This window comes from Saimiri boliviensis, chromosome 6 (genome assembly GCF_048565385.1).
Source record: "Saimiri boliviensis isolate mSaiBol1 chromosome 6, mSaiBol1.pri, whole genome shotgun sequence".
Lineage (NCBI taxonomy): Eukaryota > Metazoa > Chordata > Mammalia > Primates > Cebidae > Saimiri > Saimiri boliviensis.
Window position 1 is genome coordinate 77054522 of NC_133454.1, and position 19016 is coordinate 77073537.

A 19016-nucleotide genomic window follows, 5' to 3' on the forward strand; every position below is an offset into this window, starting at 1 on the left:
ATCCGTAAGTATTTGCTTAAAAAATAAAAACTGTTATCGTCACTACTGATTTGTAGAAATTGGATAGAAGGAAAAAAACAAAGAGGTAGAGTGAAGGGATTATCCCTGTAAAATGCACTCTGTGTTCAAATTTATTTTAGTTTGGGAGGCATGCAATTACATTATCTTTTCTGATGGCAAAAATCAGGTTTAGCAATATCTGAACTACCATAAAAAAACTACTCTTTCTGGCTGCATCCGACCTAATACTGACAATTTTCATTGTTATGCATTTAAAACATTCATACCTAAATTGCTACTGACCTAGTTTTATGGGGTCTGTCTGGAAATACATATCCTTGTCTCAGGATCTCACCACAATAAGATCAGTGCATGGTTCTTCTAATTCTTTGGGAATTGTGTTGCATCATGAGAAAATGCACACACATGTACATACTTTTTGCTAACAAAATGGAAAAAAGGAATGAGATTTCCTTTCTGCCTCAAAGCATTTTTACCATTCTTCTTTAAGTAACATTTTTGACAACCATATTTAGGGAGGGGAAAGGTAACCTTTGCTGAGACAGCTCTAAACAGTCTGCTTTTCCAGTTACTGTTTCTTCTCCTTTCTTTCTCATTATGCTCTTTTACTTTCGTCCTGCCGACACTGTCTTCCTTACTGCTTCCATCCTGCAGCCATTGTCACTGTCTCAGGGCAACCGTTATCTCAGGGTTCCCAGTGCACCTAAGGTATAGCCTCCATTTAAAGATGTCTTCAGGATCCTTGCAATTGGCACAGTTTCTGTTGCAGAATTTACATCAAAAATCTCAACCTCACCTGGCCTCTTCAGCTTGGTTTTGTTCTGGACATGTTTGGCTGACACAATGCCTTTTTGGAATGTCTGAAAGATGGCTTTGTCTTATCTTCTAAAAATGTGTCTGGTCAGAATGACTTTCTGCTGTTCTTTCAAGATCAAGCATGTTAGGATTCTGTGTCTAGCTACCTCAGTGACTATTAGTATCACCCAAAATTCCTGTTAATTCTTTTTGATTTGAATGAAATCCCTTTTGTACAGTGACCCAATATGCTGGAAGTGTAAATGTTTTAATTTTCTCAGAATTTTTTAATACCAGAGCTTTATAAAGTTCTCTACTCCAAATGTATGAAAATCCCTGGATCCCCAAAATAGAAGGAACCTTGAAAGGCCATCTAATCCATTTCCTGATTCATGTCCTAAGATGAAAGTTCATCCTGTTTTTTTAAGTCTTCTCAAATTTCTTATGTAACACTTCGGTTTTTCAAAAATTTCAATTACCGCACCACAAACTCCTTATCAAGTCTATTAAGGCCCTGCATGATAATACTGCACAGTCTGCTTCCAGCCTTACCTATGGCCAGGGCCACCGTGTTGCAGAACCCTAGGGGACACTTTTAACATGAATTCAATAGGAGACTGCATGGAAGAAGCTCGTTATACTGTCGCTACACTAGCCTCTCTCTTAGTTCCTTCAGCTTCCCAAGTCCCTTCCTACCTTGAGGTCTTCACACATGTTGTTCCCTCAGCCAGAAACGGTTTTCCTTTTTTTTTTTTCCCCCTTCTCAGGTCCCTTACTTCCCCAATGCCTTAGGTGAAATATCACCTTCTCAGAAAGGTCTCCCCGGCCACCCTATCTGAAGGCTGTGTTCTGTTCCCCGTTCCTTCCCACTTGTAATTCTCTCTTGAATTGCCTTGTTTTCACTCCTTCACGGGATTAAATTGTTATTATTATTATCATTTTTCAGAAGGAGTTTAGCTCTTGTTGCCCAGGCTGGAGTGCAGTGGCATGATCTCGGCTCACTGCAACCTCCACCTCCTGGGTTCAAGTGATTCTCCTGCCTCAGCCTCCCAGGCAGCTGGGATTACAAGCACGTGCCACCATGCCCGGCTAATCTTTGTATTTTTTAGTAGAGATGAGGTTTCACCATGTTGGCCAGGCTGGTCTCAAACTCCTGACCTCGTGATCTGCCCGCTTCAGCCTCTGAAAGTGCTGGGATTACAGGCATGAGCCACTGTACCCAGGATTAAATTATTTTAAGTGATTATTTATTGCTTGTACTCTCCTCTAGACTGAGTTCTGTGAGCCCAGAGACCACACCTGTTTTGTTTCTTGTTGTCTATCCAGCCCCTAGCAACCCTTGGCACATGGAGAACTTCTTTCCATGAATGACTGACAGAATATGTTGGTGAGTATCAGGCCACTTTTCTCTTGCTCATCTGACAAGAATGGCAAAGGGCCAGAAGTATAACTGAGTGGAGCCTGTAATGGTGAGGCTGGTAGAAGGCCATTTGTCCCAGGTCTCATGTTCATTAAGAGCCCCACATTAGGTGTTTGACCCTATCTCTGAATTAAGCAACTCCATAGATTTATAAAAATATGTTGACAGAATTGAAAGAGGAAGATAACCATCACACTCTAAATTTAGGTCCCATGACTGGCCACAACTCCAGTAAATAGTACACAAAACTTAAATGTTGTAATTATGCTATGAGTAGCACATTTCTATTAAGTTATATTTTTGTGTCGTGAGAACATTGGTTCAATGTAAACATCTAAAACATAACTCTTGAATCATGGTTATTTCTTCATATTTAAATAAGCTAACTGCTTCAAAAGTGGAAGTTGCCTAGACCTATCTCAACTTCCATGAGACCCTGAAACGATATGTAAATGAGTGTTTTCTCTACGGGGATTAAAATTATGAGAAATTATTTTCTTCATAGCATTTCTGTATTTACTCTAGACACAGATATTAAGCATTTTCTATGTGCAAAATTCAGTATTAGGTGGTGGCAATGAAGAGAGAAAAAATATATAATCCTGCTCTCAAAATACCTATAGCAAGAGGCCAATTATACACACTGAAGTCTCAATTTGTTCTTTAGAAGATGAATCTGGAAAGAATATATAAGATGCATGGAACAGTGATGAAGACAGGGGCCTGTCAGAGGGCCTGAACTCAGCTGGGATCAATGGGAATGAAAAGAGTTATATGACATGAGATACTATAGAGAAAGTTTTGTTGAACAAAGTCTCATCTTGGTTGTAAAGGATAAAATATTCAAGGTTTCAAATCTGTTTAAATTGGGAGAGAATGGGAGGAAGCAAGTCTTGCCTCAGTGTATCCACCTAATACTTGACCACACACGTCCACTGGCCCCAAGGCCTGATGCCTGTCTTCATTATCTCACTTATGCTGGAAGCCCTCGAATCTTCAGGCCAAGAAAGCCTCAGATTTCCACTTCCTCCTGCCCTTGTAGTCTACTAACTGCGTCTGTCCCTATCCAGGATTTCCCCTTCTTCTGTGTCTGCCTGTGGTTCAGGACAGACCAACCCTCTCTTCTTCATGATCAAGGGGATTTTTGAAGAAGAAAAACAAGATCCTTTCTCCACTGTTTCCACAATTTCCTGCCTTGACTTGAACATAGGAAAGAAACCAGTAACATTTCTGAAACAACAATTCGCTTCTATCTTTTCTCTCCTTGGATCCTGAAGCCTGGCAAACACTGGTGCCCAAGAACCAGGGAAAGCACGGGTCATATTTCACCTCTGAGATGGGCCACTACACTGAAGGAGCATACATTAGGGTGCACTTGTTCATGGCTGCACATGAAAGCCCGAGATGGATGGGGTGTTGGGGATCTGAGTGCTGGCTTATACAGAGTCTGGACTCAAAGATGCAGTGTATGTGAGGGAATCTGAAAAAGGTACTGGGGCAGAAGAGCTGAAAGTCCCATCCTGCTAGAGAGCTGGGACCAAGATGAAAATGGAGTTAATGTCCATATTGAAGTCTATAGCATCAGCTTGGACGTGGCTAAGGATGCAACCAAGTTAAGTAGGCAGGCCCACCTCAAGTATCACCTCCTTCATAAAAATTTCCTCAGCCAGAGGCCTTTCTCCCTCTTCTAGGACTTTCTAATCCCTGATCTGTACTTAATCTTTCTGCCCCACTTTATAGTTATGTGGTTGGGGGGACCATCTTATCGCCTACCTGGACAGCTATTTCCTTCAAGACAGTGACTACATTTTTCTCTTCTGTACCTTCCACCTTATTTGACACTTTGCTTTGCAAATTCGAATTTGTTGAATTGTCGTTATGTCCTGTCTCTTAAGATCTGATTGACGCAGTTGGCTTTTTGCGTGATAGTTCAGGGACTAACTAACTTAGAGCTGAGACTGGTTAATTCACATTTGAGGAAAGGAAAGGAGGAGAAAACCCTGTAACTCTGGGCTTCTGACCCTTCCTGACCTCTGGCTGCAACTCAGCACAAGGCTCAGATTTCTCCAGGTATGAAAGTATCTTTCTGAGTTTCTTATGGAAAATCTACTTTGCACATTTTGTTAATTATGTTTGAGCTCAATCTTTCCACAGCTTCAACTGCTGTTTTCCAACTTAGTTTGGGGTAGCCAAGTTTAATCTTTAATTTCTCTTTGTTGTCTCTTCCATGAGAGGAAAATAGCCTTTGCCCACCCAGAGAGAGAATGGGAGGTGGAGGAAGCTGAGAGTTCCAACCCCAGCAGCCAGCTTCTCTGTAACAGCATTAGAATGTGGCTTACTTGTGTAGAGGAGATCATCTCTCAACCTTCCTTTTGACCCACTGTCCTTGGGGGGTCCACGTTTTTTTACCATTCATTGTGCACATTAAGTTCTGAGAACACCAAAATACAGGACTCCCGAGACCTACTCGGAGGACTGAATGCTTCAGACACGGATCTTTCTTTGCCACATTCCTACGTCCCTCAATGTCCTTATTCATGTCACTCAGGGCACTAAAATTCTAGACCTTTGCTCTGGGAGCCTCTCATTTACTGCATTCCAAACCGCCTCCATTGACCATCTAGAGCCACCTCACCTGGGATGAGGCAAGTTCAGGTCATGGCACTATATTCCATATCTTTCCTTTCTCTTGCTTTGGGCTTGCTTTTTCTTCGCACCTCTGTTTGAGTAGCCTATGAGAGCTATAGAATATTGATTTTCCATTTCCTCCACCTCCTCTTCTCCTTTTTGTTCCTGGGGCAGTCTCCCTGCTCTACTTTCTCATTTTCAGCCCCCATAGCTCCAGAGGTTATATGGGGAGGTTATGAGTTACCCTGGTTCTCTGGCTGTTCTAAGCTTCAGTATTCTACCATGCCTCTCCCCCAACTCCAGTAAACTCTAACTCTCTTCGGAATGGAAATTGAATGAGATTGAAAGGGAGCCCCAAGAGTGAGAACCGTCATGCCCTGTTCCAGTCTTTGCTATCTGCTTTAAGCCACTACCTTACAGTTAGATTCAACCGAACCGATTTCCCAATAGTAAGTGTGATTCTGAATGGAGGGATAAGTGTTGGGAATGAAATTAATCATGGTAAGATGTTTGAGTAGATAATACAGTAGTATTCATGTCTGTAATTTTGTTTGTTTGTTTTCTGGTTTGAGTTTTTTTTTTTTTTTTTTTTTCAGACAGTCTCTCTGTCACCCAGACTGGAGTGTAGCAGCGTTATCTCCTCGCTACAACCTTTGCCACCTGCATCAGCCTCCCAGCTAGCTGAGACTACAGGCACATGCCACTATGCTTGGCTAATTTTTGTATCTTTAGTAGAGACAGGGTTTTACCATGTTGACCATGCTGGTCTCGAATTCCTGACCTGAAGTGATCCACCCGCCTCAGCCTCCCAAAGTGCTGGGATTGCAGACGTGAGCCATTGCACCTAGCCCATAATTGTGATTGGTTTTTAAGAGGAATCTTCAGCTGTATTGGGAGTTTTTGAAAGGATTCATGTACAGTTGGGTTCTCAGGGAATGAGATCTTTTTTTAGGCTTTGAACTACACCAACAAGCCCCACTCCATGCTGGCAATCCACTTTGGTTAGGAAGAGTTGAACATGCAGGACAATTTCTCTTCAGGTTTTATGTCTAAGAAAATATACATGTAAAACAGAATATGTCACACTACTAAGTAGCCAAATCTATGTATTTTTAGTTAAAATTAAAACTTTGGTAGATTAAGTCCTACAAACAAGGGTGAAGACAAAATGTTGCTGTGATTAATCTAGTGCCAGTACTAAGAAAATTCACAGGTAAATTGTAATGCACTGAGTCTGCCCAGCAACCACCTGGGGAGTACAGTGACAGGGCCTAGGGCTGACATGAGATTGTTGTCTGGGGCTGGATTATGCAGACACAGAATTGTTGGTCCACCACAGACTTGTCTGAAGAAGGAGCATTCAGTGGATCTTAAGGGTGCACTTTTATCATGTAAACAGCACCACTTACTAGACAGCACCAGAAGGATAGGAACTGACCCAGGACATAATTATGGATGTTTTTTAAATCTAGCCTGTAAAGAAAAATCAATAGCAGAGGGAGACAGGGCTGGCACCAGCCTATTCTGGCTTCTGCATACAGCAGGGTACTTCTCTGCTGCCTCCCAACCCTTTCTACCCACAGAGTCCAGTAAAGTGAGACTCCAGCTCTTTTCTAGCACTATGTTGGTTCCACTTCTGGACAAGGGAATGACCTAGCTGCACTAGCACATAAAGCCAGTTTTAGATGCTTAACAGAAAGTCCTCCTTCCCTCCCCTGCTCAACCAAATCATAAAATACAGAGACACCTTAAGATTTTGAATTTCTGTATAAGAGAGTAAAATCTCACAACAGCAACTTTCAGTCCACACAGTTTTTGCACAAGTGGGAATGTATGTGACTGGGCTATGTCTGCTTGCTATGGACTGTGTTGGATGTGACAGGTACAAGTGACAGCTCTGTGACAGTGCTCTTGTCATACCCTGTGGGTGATTAGTGATGAGGAGGCTATTTTAGGATAAAGAGGAATGCTCTGCATAACATCCGTGATAACAAGGGAGAATACTTTCAAACATGTCTGGGGGTCCCTTAATTCCATTTTTACATCTTTATTTCATTGTCTTTAAAAAGGAAGAGAAGGCAAATTCAAATGTTTACTCTGCCTCTCCAACTGTTTACCAATCCCTAAGAGACATCCCAGCTGTTCTCTTTCACCTTCTAGTAAAGAGGCTATTTTAATTAAGGTTATTGAGCATGCAATACAATATAATGACTCTAAACTCTGAGCTAAAAACAAACAAAAGTAACCTTAAAAACAACCTTGTATGTAATGACTACTTCACTCAATTTGTGAAGGTATACACGGATTAGACAGACTTTAAGGAGAATTTTTGAGAAACTTCTAACCCAAATCAATAAACTTATATGGTAAAGAGTATAATATATTAGCAAATATTTAACTTGCAAATATCAGTATCCAACCATCTTCCAGTTGAATCCCTACATGCATTTATAGTAGCTCATCTTTAATTTTTGTGCCATTAGTATTTATTTCAGAAATGAAACCTGTCCTCTTGATCACTAATCACCCATGTGCACAGCAAAAGCACAGTCCAATGCTGTCACTTGCCCCTGTCAGAGCCACCACAAGCCACTACATGCAGGCACATCCCAGTCACATACATTTTTGCATGAGCAGAAACCGTGTTTTTGTGATGAAATGATTTTATTTGAACCAGTAAGAATTTATATCCTTATAAAGCTATAAGCTAGTGGCAAGAAATTCTGTGTAATTTAGAGAAAGATTCATTCTTCTTAAGGCAACACTTGGCTATTTCAATTTCAGAATGGTATTATATATAAAGGTGAACAATTTTATTTTTAAAGCAATTTGTACAAATCTTTACATTCCACCAGATGAATAAGCTTCTTTAATGGCATATTAGACAGTTTAGAACGTGTATTAAACCTTTAAAGCTCTGAGGTCACATGTTACTAGCTTCATTTCCTGATACCAAGTCTCAGTTTTGAGCTTCAAGCCTTAGGGAGCAGCTTAATCATGCTGATGAGCATTTTGAATTTTGGACACACACACACACACACACACACACACACACACACACACACACACACAGAGGCCCACTGATCTAAGCTCCTGGCAGAATGTAACGGTCTACCTACATCCCAAGCAAAAGTTTCTGAGAGACCCATAGCTAATAAGGTTATAACTTTGTTCTCTGTTACTCTTCATTCAAGGCATAATTCATTACGAAGACAACTCAACTTGTCAAACCCGGACTTCAATATCCAGCAGCTTCAAAAACAGGAACAGTTGACTGGAATTGGTAGAATTAAACCAGAGTTATATAAGCAGAGGTCCTTGGATAATGATGACGGGAGACGGAGTAACAGCAAGGCATGTGGGAAACTGAACTTCATTTTAAAATATGACTGTGACTTAGAGCAGCTCATAGTGAAGATTCACAAAGCTGTCAATTTGCCCGCCAAGGACTTTTCTGGGACTTCAGATCCTTATGTGAAGATCTATTTGCTTCCTGATCGGAAAACAAAACACCAGACTAAAGTTCACAGAAAGACCCTGAACCCTGTGTTTGATGAAGTGTTTTTATTTCCGGTTCCCTACAATGACCTTGAAGCACGGAAGCTTCACTTCTCTGTGTACGACTTTGACAGGTTCTCTCGTCATGACTTAATTGGCCAAGTGGTGGTGGATCATTTTTTAGACTTGGCTGATTTCCCCAGGGAGTGCATCCTTTGGAAGGATATCGAATATGTCACCAATGTGAGTCCAGCATTTCTTCGTTTTGGTGGTGGGGGGGTGGGCATCTTGGTTAGCAGGGAAACAGATTACTTACACATTATCTTGAGGATAAAGTGTAAAATTTGTGTCAGTGTACATGTAACTGTTATTTCAGAACCTCCTTGTACCTTTTCAGAAACAGGGTTTTAACAATATTAATTTTGAACTTTCTACGTATCGTTCATGAAAACAACATTAAAGATAAAAATTAGCCAGGTGCTGTGGCATGCACCTGTAGTCCTAGTGACTTGGGAGGCTGAGGCAGAATAATCGCTTGACCCCGGGAGGTGGAGGTTGCAGTGAGCCGAGATTGTAGCACTGCACTATAGCCTGGGCAACAGAGTGAGACTCTGTCTCAAAAAAAAAAAAAAAGATATAATTCTTATAGTCTGAAAGCTTGTATTTTTGTTGGAGTAAATGAAAAGGCAAATAACTAAAGGACAAGTAGGATATTATTTATGTCATAGCAGAATAAAAATCATTTGAAGAGTTCAGAAAAAAAAAAAAAAAAGAATAACATTCTCGCTTTTCTACTTTCAGATTCTTAGCTAGTCCCTAATAGGCAGCAGATGTTCTCTGTCTTCCTTACCACAATTTCTTTAGAACTTTTTCAGGTTGTTTGTGCTAAATGGAACCTGCCATTCTATTAACTGTAGTCTGAGCTGAGAGACCATTACCTGACTCTGAGAGCAGTAGTTCTCAGGTTGGCTCAAGAGCATTTCCCATGATTGGATCCTCAACTTCAGTCCTACAAGTGGGAGTGGCTGAGAAGAGTTGATATCACATTTTTAAATGTAAAACTCACAAAATTCAAGTTACAAGGAGGGAAGTCTGAAAAGAAACTATAGATAATGACACAACTAATCTATCGACAGTCACATCCAATTTAGGGCTCAGGAGAGAAGTCAGAGTCCTGTGTAGTGATACCATGTATCTATGTCTACATTTTAAACATAAGATTTCAGAGGTGACATTTCTATTCCATTTACATCCTTTTCATTATCCCACAGAGATGTATTGACATTCCAGAAATAGAAAGGAAAATTGAACATTCTTAGGTAACTCTGATATTTTAAAGCTACTTGTTTCTTTCACCTGTCCAAATTCCCTGTGATAACTTTGTTAGCTTCTCTTCTTGGATATGAGCTATTCTGAGGCCAGCCTAGCTCTCTTTCTCTGCCATGGCATTCAAACGGACCAAGCACCACTGTCCTTATTCAGCTCGGACATGGATTCAGCTTGAGTCGAGTCTATTTCTTGAAAGACTAATCTCTGCCTAATGACCAAATACCTACACCAGTACCCTCTTTTTCTCTTCCACTTTAATGAACTAGGGGCTCACCTTGGTTGCCCTGTGTGACACCTTCTCTCCACATGCCACAAGGTTCTGGTGCCAACTTTGTTCTGCTATCCAAATAAACAGAGTGTAGCATGGGATTCTGCTGGCCTTTATCATAATCATGAGGAAAGAAAGGAGCAGCAGCTGGATACGGTGCAGAGAATAGCAGTTGATGAAACCAAGGTGATTTGGGATACTGGGGAAGGAATAGATCTTAAAGTATTATAATGCATGTAAACCCAACAATGGATGCTAGGGAAAGCAAGGATTGTCTCCCAAATCCCCCCATTGACAAAATCAGGAAGCAACATGAGAAGGTTTAAAGAAACAAAATGGGAAGGCTGCTTGTACAAAGATATGAATGGCTCAGGCATTACCCGCATCGCTGGAGTACTTGCTAAGTCTCCCTGATTATGGGAGCTGAGACACTGCCAGCTGCAATGAGGTGCCTCAGACTTATGTCTGATCTCAGGTAAGGAAGAGAGGTTTTGGTTACACCACCTAATGAGACATCATTTTATTTATTTATTTATTTGACAAATGGATTCTATAAAATAGCTGGAGAGGTTATTAGGAAGTTCAACGAGGATCCTGCGGAGAGTTGCCTTCTAGAGACTTTGTGGTGAGAGCAACATTGACTGCACAGTGACTGATAAAAATCTGGATGATGATCCTTGGTGGAAACAACTTGTAGGACAGGTTCCTGTGGACAAGAATATGGTGTGGCAGGTGGTAGAGACCTTCTGGCCCCTGAGATCACTGCCATTTCAGCACTCTCTTGGGAGTAAGAGTTTCTTTTCCATTGCTGGAAAATCCTGGATTTCTACAGGGTTAAGGAGAGTGTGAAATTATTTATCAAGGAGGAAAATCAATAAAGCTACAGCTTCAAATTTCTCCGTTGTTTCCTCTGGCAAACAATAAATCTTCTGAGCATTATTCTAAGCCTTTGGAGGGCCACGGAGAGGGTAGGTCCCACCGACAGAATTTCAGGCTATTTTATAGTCTGCCGTATTTTTAAATTCCATTCTAAAAAGTGTTATTTGGGGCTGTTTTGATCGTGTGTTTTTTTTTATTATTATTTTATACAGAGACTGAATATAAAGAGCTGAGATTTGCCATGGTTCCCTTTTTATAATATAGAATGTATATAATAAAGTATGTGTAATAATAGGATTTAATGAAGGAATAATAAATGAACAGGCCTGAACTCATCATTTAGTTGAAGAATAGAACATTACCAGTACTTTTGTTGACCCTTGCATTGTCTTCTGTTACATTCCATCTCAGTCTAGTCCTGCCAAGAAAAAACCTCTATCTTGAATTTTGCTTATATTGTGATGTTAAAAAAAATGCGTGTGTGTGTGTGTGTGTGTGTGTGTGTGTGTGTATATGACAATATGGGTTTGGGTTTTGTCTGTTTTGCCTTTTATAGCTCTTCTTTGACTAGCTTTTTTTCTTCAGTCAACACTGATTATGGCATTTAATAATCGAAATAAGCAGAGCAGCTTATGTATCTTCATTGCTATATAATATTCCATTTTATTAATATTAATATATGACAAATTAGCATTCCCATATTGATGACATTCAGGATGTTGTTAGTTTTTCTGTGATTCTGAATAATATTGCAGAGATTTTTGTACACATATTTTGGTTCACATATGCAATTATATCTCTAGAGTATATTCCTGATAGAGGTAAGTTATGCATGTGTTCAACTTTTCTAGATAGTGACAAGGTCTTTTTCAGTCATTTTCACATATCACAAATTGATCCTCCCACTGCTGAAATGGGACAATCCCTATTGTTCCACTTTCTCTTCAACTCTTGTAATTGACACTGGTTAATGTGTATATGTGCATGTATGTAAAATGATATATTATTGGCATTTCCTCTGTTGCCCAGTTTTACCATCTTTTGATATGTTTATTGGTCATTCATGTTTTCTTTCTTGTGAAAATTCTTGTTCAGCACTTATTCTATTTTTTTTCCTTTTCTTTTGATACACATAGGCTCTTTAAACAGTCTGGATGCAAATTCTTTGTTGGTTATGTTTTACAAACACCATTTCCCAGTTTATGGCTGTCTTTGTGTTCACTTTATGGTGTCTTTGAGAAATAGAGGTTATGTTTAATGTAATAAAATGTATCAGTATTTTCCATTGTAAATTAGCAGATTTGTGTCTTACTTAAGAAGTACTTCCCTAACCTATGTCAGAAAGATATTTATCCTGTGCTTTCTATCAGAAGTGTTAAGGTTTTTTTCTTTCTCAATTATGATTTTAATCCACTTAGAATAGAATTTTTTATATAGTGTCATATAGGTATCATATATCATTTAGCTTGGGCTGTCATAACAAAATACCATATACTGGACAGCTTAAACAATAGATATTTATTTCTTATAGCTCTGGAGCCTGGGATATCCAAGATCAGGTTCCAGCAGATTCCATTCCTGGTGAGGCTGTCTTCCTGGCTCACATTCTCACTGTCCCCTCAAGTGATGGAGAGAGGGAGAGCGCTCTGGTCCTAGTGTCTCTTCCTCTTCTTGTAAGGACACTAATCCTATGATGGGGGCCCTACCCTCAGGACCTCATGTAAACCTGAACCTCCTGAAGGCTCCATTTCCAAATAATGTCACAATCACACTGGGGATTAGGGCTTCAACACATAAATTGGGAGGGACAAAAACATTCAGTCCATAACATACCTATATTTATTTTTCTATAGGGGTAAGAAAATTTCTGGCATATTTTCCCAATAATATGCACCGTATGCTCTTATATAGATTTCTGTATATGCAGAACCTGGATTCTCTTTTCTATCCACTGTGATGTTTAACTATCCCTATGAATATCACAATTTGCAAATTACTATTGTTCTATGATAAGCCTTAACATCTGGAAGGGCAAATCATCCAGCCTACTTATTTTTTAGTTCAGCCTTGGCTAGTACTTGACTTTTCTCACACATTTTAAAATCACATTGCCAAGTTAAACATTATTTCTGGTATTTGGACTTGTATGAAGTCTATTGATTCGTTTATGAAAATTTTGTATCTTTTGTGATATTAAGTCTTTCTGTACATGACCATAGTATATCTCTCCATTTACTTATTTCTTCTTTGAAGTTTTTTCATTCAAAGTTTATGATTTTCTACATGAAGATCTTGCATGTCTCTTGTTAGACTTATTGCTAGGTACTTTACTTTTTTGTTCTTTTAAATGGTATTTTTTCTTAAATTTCATTTTCCAACTATTGCTATATATAGTTAAAATTCTTTATATTAATACATCTATTTGACAATCTTGTAGAACTCATTAAGTCCTTTTTATTTGTTTGTTTTTTTTTGAGATGGAGTTTTGCTCTTTTGTCGCCCAGGCTGGAGTGCAATGGCACGATCACTGCTCACTGCAACCTCTGCCTCCCAGGTTCAAGTGATTCTCCTGCCTCAGCCTCCCAAGTAGCTGGGATTACAGGCACCCACTACCATGTCTGGCTAATTTTTGTGTTTTTAGTGGAGACAGGGTTTCACCATGTTGGCCAGGCTGATCTCAGACTCCTGACCTCAGTAGATCTGCCCACCTTGGCCTCCCAAAGTGCTATGATTTTAGGTCTGAGCTGCCGCACCCAGCCTAGAACTCATTAATTCTTATAATTTGATTGTAGAGTTTCCTGGATTTTCTTTATTGATAATCAGTCATCTGTGAATTATGATAGTTTTCTTTGCTTCTTTCTAATCTGTATACCCTTTGTTCTTTTTTGCTGCTATTTAATGCACAGACTAGGATTTCCAGTACAATGCTAAATAATAATTATGATAGTAGACATCTTTGACTTGTTTCTTATTTTAAATAGAATGTCTTTACATTTCTGTAGAGTATGATTTTAGCTATATATGTTTTGTGGATATCTTCAGCATATTAAGAATGTTTTACTCTATTTCTAGTTGACTAAGCCTTTTTATCACACATAGTTGTTTTATCATATGTCATCATCCAGTGAAGTTTTTTTACCCCTTTAATCTGCTATTTTGGTCAATTATGTTGATTGATTTTCTAATTTTGAGCCAATCAATCTTATATTCCTAGAGTGATCCATACTGATCTTGATATATTGTATGTTTTCTTGACACTGTTGAGTTCAGTTTGCTAATATTTCACTTTGCATTTTGTTGCGTCTGTGCTCATGAGTGATGTATGTAATTTACTGTCTTGTGCTGTCCTTGTCTGGTTTGGAATCAAGGTAATTCTTGTTTTATAAAGTTATTTTGGGGTATTATTTTTGATGCCTGACATTTGTTCCTGCTCAGTGTCCCTGAAGGCTTTGGGGTTTTTGTTTATCTTGCTTCAAACTGAAAGAATGTCCTTAGTTTCTAACTTCTGCTTGCTTAGGTTCAGACAATGAGAAAGGGAGGAGAGTGGGGTCAGGATATTCATTCCCCCATTTCTTTTTTTTTTTTCTTTCTTTCTTTTTTTTTTTTTTTTTTTTTTTTGAGATGGAGTCTTGCTTTCTCGTCCAGGCCTATTTCTTGAGGTATCTGTAGGCTGGCAATAACTTTCAACTGAGAGCCACAGCTCCTGTATATGCCTTTATTTTGCTTTTATTCTTAAAACATAGTCTTGGAATAACAATTTGGGAGCGTAAAACTGAGTTATTTTGATTTTGGCATTATAAAACTATCATTTCATTGTCTGCTGACTTCCAATTGCTTTTTGAGAAGTCAACATTTAGTCTAATTTTTATTCCTTTGTATAGATATTTCTTTTCTATTTTATTGCTTTTAAGATCTTGTTTACCTTTTTAGTGTTCTGTTGTTTAACTATAATATTGCTAGCTGGGCATTTCTTTTTATTTGTTCTGATTGAGAGTTATTGAGATCTCTGAATCTAAACTCATTTCCTTTGATCAGTTCTGGAAAATTTCCAGCCCTTTACTTCTTTCCATGTATTATTTGATGTGTTTCCACATTTGTCTAATATCTTTATCATTTCTTTTTTTCTTCAACATACCTTCAATTCGCATTTATACATGTATTTTTGCCATTCCATACATGGTTCCTTTATATTCTGTTACTTCTAACTCGAGTAGCTTTACTCTCTGCAGCTCTGATGATTTTGTTCGGCATTTCATTGACTCTAACTCACCATGCCTTATTGCCTCATGTATTTAGATCTGTGATTATGAACTCATCTAGCTTGTAACTTTTTCAGTAAAAACTTCCAAAGCCTAGTTTTAAAGTGCATTCCTTCAGCGTTGATTTGTGGTTGTTTCTATCAGATGCCTAGAGAACTACCAACATGGAACAATTTAAGCAAAACTTCAGACTTGAGAGTTTTTAAACAAGAGGTAAGGTAAATACAGGCTCTAAATGCATGAGTGCAAGTTTGTATTAATGATTAGAAATTGGCTAAGGGGACTTTTTTTTTCTTCTTTACACAGAGCAAGTCTAAGACAGGCATGTTATTGGGGATAATATCCATTTAGTAAGCAGGGAAGAAGTTCTGTGTTGTTTATCCTTTAATGATGTAGCTCTCAGGTTCTGCGGTCCTCTGAATGCCAGAAGCTAAGCCACTGGAGAGTCACATTTACCTCCATTCAAGCTTCAGCTCCAGAGTTTACTTACCTCTGTGTATTCATGCTTTCTTATTGTTTCTGGCTACTGAAAAATTATATTTCTGGTCCATCAGCTCTCCTACACATTGAGAAGAATTCTTAATCTAGTATTTTTTACCTGAAGGAGTTTTTGTGAGCATTTAAACCTATTGCAAGAAACACTGCTATATTGCTCAAAGCTTGTTTTTTAAAAAATGCTGTTACACTAACTGAAGAGTAATATGTGTATAATATATTTGAGTATATTCTTTCAATTGAGTAGAACTTTAGAGGTCCTCCAATCTAGCAGATAAAGCTGAGATGAATGGCCTTTAGGAGATGCCAACTGAGGTTACATAGCTGAATAATAGCCAAGTCAAAATTAAAACTAAGTTTTTAAAATAACCAATTCAGTCTGTGCAGGAAAAGGTGGCTCAAAATGATCATTTACACTGGTTCACTTCTCCTTCCCCTCTTTACCTGGCTAACCCCTACTAAGCACTTAAATCCCAGCTTATGTGTCATTTCCTCAGAGAACTCTTCTTCTGAGCCCTGGACTAGGGAAGGTTTTCTGGCATTTGTTTCCATGACACTTTGTATCATTTCTATCATTACTCCTGCTTCTTTTGTGTTATTTGTTCAATTTTCTTTTTTCCCCATTAGACAGTTCAGTAAGTGCAAAAACCAAATTTGGTTTGCTTCCTACTGGGTGCTCAACCTGTAGAATGGTGTCTGAAAGTTAGATATTTAATAAGCACTTGCTTCATAAAGTGAAGCTCCTTATGAGGACCTAATTTGTTGAGGCTCTAGGGACTGATTGGCTGTTATGCAGAGCTGAACTCATAAACTAATCGTTTAAAAAATTTCTTTGTTTCTCCAAAGAGAGTATGAGTTTTATAAATGTTAGCACTCAAATAAAAATTAATCCTCATGCTTTTCTATGAAGAAATAAAATGGCAATTATTGAGTATAAGAATGATGGTATAATTAAACCTCCCAACTACTGAAGCCAGATCAATCAATAATAGTGCAATGCATCTTTGTGAGGATTTTATCAGTCAACAAGAGAGAAGACAGCATCTAGGGGGAAGGTTAGAATTTCGGAGAGAATGAGTTTAGTGTTCTGGGTTAATGCCGTCTGTCAGGACGATCCTCTTGGCATTTTTAGTATGTGCCACTTATCAGTGGCTTTCTGAAAAAGTAGACACTAAGTACTTCAGGAATCTCTTTCTTGGTAGTTGGCCTTGAAACCAGTTCAGAGACTTTCTCGGGACCTATGATCACCTCAGTTAGACTCTGATTTGGAGAAGATGCTACAGTTCTCATGTAATGACAGTAGAAGTCATGAATTTCCGTCTATCCCAATATATATTCCAGTTCAGAAAAGGAAAGGGCACAGTTTACAACAGCATAGACTTTCTTATGATGTTAAGAACATAAAAATCTTCTTTCAGCAAGGTTTGTTATGTTGTAATGTCTGATTTGGAGACTTTCCTGTCCTGCCTCCCAAAGGCCTGAGGCTGTTTGCAGACCTGATGGAGGTGGAGACCTGGAAACACCTAGGCAGTGGGGATGTAAGTATTCAGAAAGTCCAGAGTGCTTGCTCTTCATAGCTGAATACAAGTGGGGCAAGCAGGCTCTGTGATTGAAGGTATTTATTAATTTAGATTCCTTTCCATTTCATTGTACCATAAGTCATAAGTTTATTATATTGATGCAGCACAAGGGAGCCCCAAAACTGGGGCTGAGCCCAGGGGAGTTCTTGCCTTCACCCAGGAAAGAATTCAAGGGCAAGTTAGTAATGTTAGGCAGCAGTCTTTTTTTTTTTCTTCTTTTTTTTATTGCATTTTAGGTTTTGGGGTACATGTGAAGAACATGCGAGATTGTTGCACAGGTACACACATGGCAGTGTGGTTTTCTGCCTTCTGTCCCCTCACCTGTATCTGTCATTTCTCCCCATGCTATCTCTTCCCACCTCCCCACCCCCCCATCCCTCCCCCATTTCTCCCCAACGGACCCCAGTGTGTGATGCTCCCCTCCCTGTGTCCATGTGTTCTCATTGTTCAACACCCGCCTATGAGTGAGAACATGCAGTGTTTGATTTTCTGCTCTTGTGTCAGTTTGCTGAGAATGATGGTTTCCAGGTTCATCCATGTCCCTACAAAGGACAGTACTGCTCCATGCAGACCAAGGCTAACTCATAGGCAGTGTGCCCAGAGACAGCAGTGTATGAGCTGTTGGCAACTGAATATATACTCACTTATATCCACTTTCAATTACATACAAATTAAAGGGAGGGTTAATGCAGATCGAGGGGTGGGTTATTTAGGACTTTCTAGGTAAAGGGCAGTAACTTCTTTGAGTCATTGCCATGGAAAGGAAGTAACTTCTAGGTTGTTGCCATGGCATTTGTAAACTGTCATGGTGCTGGTAGGAGGGTATTATGCAAATTGCAAATGAACAATGAGGGCAGCTAGGGATGACTTTCCTCGCTCTCTGTGGGCTCTTACTGGTACCTTCACTTCATCCCACTGGGACTGAGAAATAAGTCCTGCTTGTCTCCTACCTCCATATGATTTTATGGTTATTTTACATTTACTGGTGTCCTGAAGGATGCATAAAAATTGTCTGTGGGGCAGGGATAGGGGAAGGAAGGGGACCTGATTTTAGCATTTGCTGATTCCTAGGGTATAAATACTCCCAGCAGGGCTGATTTCAAGTTGCCAATGTGACATCACCGAAAGCAGAGTTGGCAAGAGATGCTCACCCACAACTAGCTCCCCAAGCTGGTGCCAGCTTATAGGAGCCAGCTCCAGTACACCACTACACATAGTGCTAAAAATGCAAAGGTCTGGCTGCTTAACTGATCCTAAGGGACAAGCAATTTGAAAAACACCACAGAAAGCCATGGTTTCCAGCTGCCAAGGGAGGGAAGCCAGGTTCCTTCTATAATGTGGGTGAAGTCTGGCTATCAGTGGGGTCTGCTGAACTGTATCTTCATGAGAGTCCACTGAAGCTCACCCTGTCTTTTTTCCTACTCATGATCCCTCAGACATATTATCCTCCCGATGTCTAGATTATTCAGAGGGAGTGGAAAGTGTCAGCACTGTAGAGCAGCACAACTGAAGGAAGGGATTAATGCAGCTACATGTCTCTGACAAAGAGACTTTGATTGCTTTTATTCTAGTGAGGGTGCCAGAACAAAGAATTTAAGTAAAATATACAACCATCGACATATCAACTATCAACATATTAATCAATATATGAACATCAGTCAATCCAGAACTTAAGTGAAGAAAGAGAACATTATCAGTCTCTTTGAAGCTTCCTATGTGCCCCTCGTCCATTCCAAAATCTCCTGAACAGATGATCTCTGTACTGAATTATATATATGTAATTCCCTATTTTTAAGAATTATTTTACCACTTAAGAATATTTATTCAGTTTTGTCTATTATTGA

General features: G+C 39.3%; 1 protein-coding gene across 2 annotated transcripts in view; it reads left to right on the forward strand.

Moving 5' to 3' along the window:
• Positions 1-19016, forward strand: part of SYT9 (synaptotagmin 9) — a 233927-nt gene that overhangs the window by 57672 nt on the left and 157239 nt on the right. For both annotated transcript variants that reach the window (XM_010339260.3, XM_003919797.4), the window contains exon 3: positions 8059-8605. In XM_010339260.3, coding sequence (XP_010337562.1) covers positions 8059-8605 — 547 coding nt within the window. The remainder of the gene's footprint in view (positions 1-8058; positions 8606-19016) is intronic.